This window comes from Salvelinus sp. IW2-2015, unplaced genomic scaffold (genome assembly GCF_002910315.2).
Source record: "Salvelinus sp. IW2-2015 unplaced genomic scaffold, ASM291031v2 Un_scaffold1500, whole genome shotgun sequence".
NCBI classification, from domain to species: domain Eukaryota; kingdom Metazoa; phylum Chordata; class Actinopteri; order Salmoniformes; family Salmonidae; genus Salvelinus; species Salvelinus sp. IW2-2015.
Window position 1 is genome coordinate 225,697 of NW_019942948.1, and position 5,268 is coordinate 230,964.

At 44.9% G+C, this 5,268-nt stretch overlaps 1 protein-coding gene across 2 annotated transcripts in view; it reads left to right on the forward strand.

Annotated features, from left to right (window-relative positions):
• The window catches only part of LOC112071047 (EH domain-containing protein 2-like), a 36,240-nt gene extending 31,484 nt beyond the window's left edge, over positions 1–4,756 (forward strand). For both annotated transcript variants that reach the window (XM_024138499.2, XM_070439229.1), the window contains exons 6-8: positions 176–364; positions 575–736; positions 4,008–4,756. In XM_024138499.2, coding sequence (XP_023994267.1) covers positions 176–364; positions 575–736; positions 4,008–4,559 — 903 coding nt within the window. In that variant the 3' untranslated portion in view covers positions 4,560–4,756. The remainder of the gene's footprint in view (positions 1–175; positions 365–574; positions 737–4,007) is intronic.
• Positions 4,757–5,268: the final 512 nt, after the last annotated feature.

Consider the following 5,268-nt stretch of genomic DNA (forward strand, 5'->3'; position numbering starts at 1 on the left):
GTATAACACCTAAAGGGTAGTGGGTATAACACCTAAAGGGTAGTGGGTATAACACCTAAAGGGTAGTGGGTATAACACCTAAAGGGTAGTGGGTAGAACACCTAAAGGGTAGTGGGTATAACGTTTTGTGATAACTGTAAAAAGGGCTTCATGGATATATTGGATTGATTGACAGGTGTTCAACACCCCAGAGGTCGTGAGGGTGTATATCGGGTCGTTCTGGTCCGAGCCGCTGCTGGTCCCTGATAACCGTCGTCTGTTTGAGCTGGAGGAGGAGGATCTGTTTAGTGACATCCAGAATCTTCCTCATAACGCAGCCCTCAGGAAGCTCAACGACCTGGTGAAGAGGGCACGGCTGGTCAGGGTAGGTTCTCTCTCTCTGGATCTCCCTCCCGCTGTCTGTCTCATTCAGCTACTAGATGATATAATCTGCAACCACACCTTTCTGACTAGGTACTGAAGAATAAGGTGTTTGACTCAGTTTGATATAAGACATTGAGGAGAAAGTGGCTTTGCTGAAGTTAATATCCTCCCCTCTTTCTCTCTCTCCCTCCCCCCTCTCTCCCCCCTCCAGGTGCATGCCCACATCATAAGTTACCTGAAGAAGGAGATGTCAACCTTCAGGAAGGACAATAGGAAGAAGAACCTGATCTACCAACTTCCTGTCATCTTCTCCAAGATCCAGCTGCAGCACCACATCTCTGCTGGGGACTTCCCTGACTGTGCCAAGATGCAGGTCTGTCTGCCTGCCTGTCTTTCTGTCTGTCTTTTTTTCATGAATTAGAAAACACTCAACATGATAAAAAAATAAACGTTTGGGTTTCAGTGTCCAGCACTAATATGACCACTCTGTGGAAAGGTGAGACTTCTCAATGTCCATAGCAAAAGCCCAGCATCCCTCAGTAATCCATCTCTAAGTCATACAGTGCCTTGCAAAAGTATTCATCACCCATGGCGGTTTTCCTATTTTGTTGCATTTTAACCTGTAATTTAAAACAGATTTTTATTTGGACTTCACCAATTTGGACTATTTTGTGTATGTCCATTACATGAAGTGAAATGAAAATGTTTTCTTATTTAAAAAAATTCAAAAAAATTCAAAACGGAAAAGTGGTGCATGTATATGTATTCACCTCCTTTGCCATGACGCCCCTAAATAAGATCTGGTGCAACCAATTACCTTCAGAAGTCACATAATTGGTTAGATTGCACACAGGTGGACATTATATAAGTGTCACATGATCTCAGTATATATATACACCTGTTCTGAAAGACCCCAGAGTCTGCAACACCACTAAGCAAGCGGCACCACAAAGCAAGCGGCACCATGAGGACCAAGGAGCTCTCCAAACAGGTCAGGGACAAAAGTTGTGGAGGACAGATCAGGGTTGGGTTCTAAAAAAAAATCTGAAACTTTGAACATCCCACACAGCACCATTAAATCCCTTATTAAAAAATTGAAAGAATATGGCACCACAACAAACCTGGCAAGAGAGGGCCGCCCATCAAAACTCACGGACCAGGCAAGGAGGGTATTAATCAGAGAGGAAACAAAGAGACCAAAGATAACCCTGAAGGGGCTGCAAAGCTCCACAGTGGAGATTGGAGTATCTGTCGATAGGACCACTTTAAGCCGTACACTCCACAGAGCTGGGCTTTACGGAAGAGTGGCCAGAAAAAAATAAGCATACGTGTTTGGTGTTTGCCAAAAGGCATGTGGGAGACTCCCTAAACATACTCTGTTCAGATGAGACTAAAATTGAGCTTTTTGGCCATCAAGGAAAATGCTATGTCTGGCGCAAACCCAACACCTCTCATCACCCCGAGAACACCATCCCCACAGTAAAGCATGATGGTGGCAGCATCATGCTGTGGAGATGTTTTTCATCGGCAAGGACTGGAAAACTGGTCAAAATTGAAGGAATGATGGATGGCGCTAAATACAGGGAAACTCTTGAGGGAAACCGGTTTCAGTCTTCCAGAGATTTGAGACTGGAACAGATGTTCACCTTCCAGCAGGACAATGACCCTAAGCATACTGCTAAAGCAACACTCGAGTGGTTTAAGGGGAAACATTTAAATGTCTTGGAATGGCCTAGTCAAWGCCCAGACCTCAATCCAATTAAAAATCTGTGGTATGACTTAAAGATTGTTGTACACCGGCGGAACCCATCCAACTTGAAGGAGCTGGAGCAGTTTTGCCTTGAAGAATGGGCAAAAATCCCAGTGGCTAGATGTGCCAAGCTTATAGAGACATACCCCAAGAGACTTGCAGCTGTAATTGCTGGAAAAGGTGTCTCTACAAAGTATTGACCTTGAGATGAATAGTTAACTTCTCTGGGATAGGTGGGACGGTAGCATCCCACTTGGCCAAAATCCAGAAAAAATGTAGCGCGCCAAATTCAAATATATTACTATAAAAATAAATCTTTCATGAAATCACACATGAAAGACACCAAATTAAAGCTACACATGTTGTGAATCCAGCCAACATGTCTGATTTCAAAAGGTATTTACGGGGAAAGCACACCAAACAATTATGTTAGCTCAGTATATAGCCACAGAAAAACACAGCCATTTTCCCAAAGTAGTATCATTTTCCCAGATAGTAGTATCAAAAAGCAGAAATAGAGATAAAATTAATCACTAACCTTTGATGATCTTCATCTGATGACACTCATAGGACATCATGTTACACAATACATTTATGTTTTGTTCGATAATGTGCATATTTATATCCACAAATCTCGGTTTACATTGGCGCCATGTTCAGAAATGCCTCTAAAATATCCGGAGTAATTGCAGAGAGCCACGTCAAATAACAGAAATACTCATCATAAACTTTGATGAAAGATACATGTTTAACACAGAATTAAATATACACTTGTTCTTAATGCAACCGCTGTGTCAGATTTAAAAAAAACTTTACGTAAAAAGCACACCATGCAATAATCTGAGACAGCGCTCAGATTTAACAACATTTCTCCGCCATGTTGGAGTCAACAGAAATACGAAATTACATCATAAATATTCCCTTACCTTTGATTATGTTCATCAGAATGCACTGCCAGGAATCCTAGTTCCACAATAAATCGTTGTTTTGTTCGATAATGTCCATTACTTATGTCCAATTACCTACTTTTGCTACTGTCCAAACGCTCGCGCAGATGCAGGCAAACGTCGGATGAAAACTTCAAAAAAATTATATTACAAGTCGAATAAACTGGTCAAACTTAGTAGAGAATCAATCTTCAGGATGTTGTTATCATATATATCCAATAACGTTCCAACCGGAGCATTTCTTCATGTCTGTATAAGTAATGGAACGCAAGGCGATATCATGAGGAAAGCGCGTGAGCAAGAACTGGCAAACTGCCAGACCAGTGACTGAAACACCTCCCATCCGGCCCCACATAACACTAGAGGCTTCATTCAGCGTTCTACAGACTGTTGACATCTAGTGGAAGGCGTAGGAAGTGCAAACAGATCCATATATTACAGGGAATTGAATAGGCGATGACTTTAACATCGACCCTTCTCAGAATTCTCACTTCCTGTTTGGATTTTTTCTCAGGTTTTAGCCTGCCATATGAGTTCTGTTATACTCACAGACATCATTCAAACAGTTTTAGAAACTTCAGTGTTTTCTATCCAATAATAGTAATAATAATATGCATATATTAGCATCTGGGACAGAGTAGTAGGCAGTTCACTATGGGCACGCAATTCATCCAAAAGTGAAAATGCTTCCCCCTATATCAAAGAAGTTAAGCACGCTCAAGTTTTCAGTTTTTTTGTCAAATTTCTTGTTTCTTTCACAAGAAAAAATATTTTGCTTCTTCAAAGTGTGTTGTGTAAATCAAATGATACAAAATCTATTTTAATTCCAGGTTGTAAGACAAAAAAAAATGAAAAATGCCAAGGGAGTGAATACTTTCGCAAGCCATTTTATTTCCCAGGTGGACTGATTTGCTGACAAGTTTGCTCTGTTCTCTGTTCCCATCCAGGAACAGCTGTTGACCCATGACTTCAGTAAGTTCAAGCCCCTGAAACCGTCCCTGATGGTTGCTCTGGACGAGCTGCTGGCATCCGACATCGCCAAGCTGATGCCCCTGCTGCGCCAGGAGGAGATCAACATGGGGGTGCAGCCAGTGGTGCAGGGGGGGGCTTTCCTGGGAACCCGCGCCGGGCCCTTCGTGAAGAACGACCCATTCGGAGACGTGGAGAAGGAGGGCGAGGATGGGGGCGAGATGGCCTGGGTGGTGACCAAGGACAAGCCCAAATAYGACGAGATCTTCTACAACCTGGCGCCCAACGAGGGCAAGCTGAGYGGCACCAAGGCCAAGGACTGGATGGTGAGCACCCGGCTGCCTAACTCCGTACTGGGGAGGATCTGGAAGCTGTCGGATGTGGACCGAGATGGCATGCTGGATGACGAGGAGTTTGCCCTGGCCAGCCACCTGATCGAGGTGAAGTTAGAGGGGCATGGTCTGCCCCCTGAACTGCCCGCCCGTCTGGTGCCCCCCTCCAAGCGCAGGCAGAAAGGATCTGATATATAGAGAGACTACTTTAACACACCCTTTGGAGCTGAGAGTATAACCCTCTGACAGCTGACACACACACTACTGCCCCCCCCCACGTTGTCACCTAGTCACCTAGTCCCCCACGTTGTCACCTAGTCCCCCACGTTTTCACCTAGTCACCTAGTCCCCCACGTTGTCACCTAGTCCCCCATGTTTTCACCTAGGTTCCCTAGTCCCACACGTTTCACCTAGTCCCCCACGTGTTTCACCTAGTCCCCCACTGTCACCTAGTCACTTAGTCCCCACGTTGTCACCTAGTCCCCACATTTTTAACCTAGTCTCCTACATTGTCACCTAGTCCCCCACGTTGTCACCTAGTCCCCCACGTTGTCACCTAGTCCCCCACGTTGTCACCTTGTCCCCCACGTTGTCACCTTGTCCCCTACATTGTCACCTTGTCCCCTACGTTTTCACCTTGTCCCCTACGTTTTCACCTAGTCCTCTACGTTTTCACCTAGTCCTCTACGTTGTCACCTTGTCCCCTACGTTTTCACCTAGTCCCCTACATTGTCCCCTAAGTTGTCCCCTACGTTGTCCCAGTCCCCTACGTTGTCCCCTACATTGTCTCCTAGTCCCCTACGTCATCCCCTAGTCCCCTACATTGTCCCCCAGATCTCTACATTGTCCCCTACATTGTCCCCCTAGTCCCCTACATTGTCCCCCAGATCTCTACATTGTCCCCTAC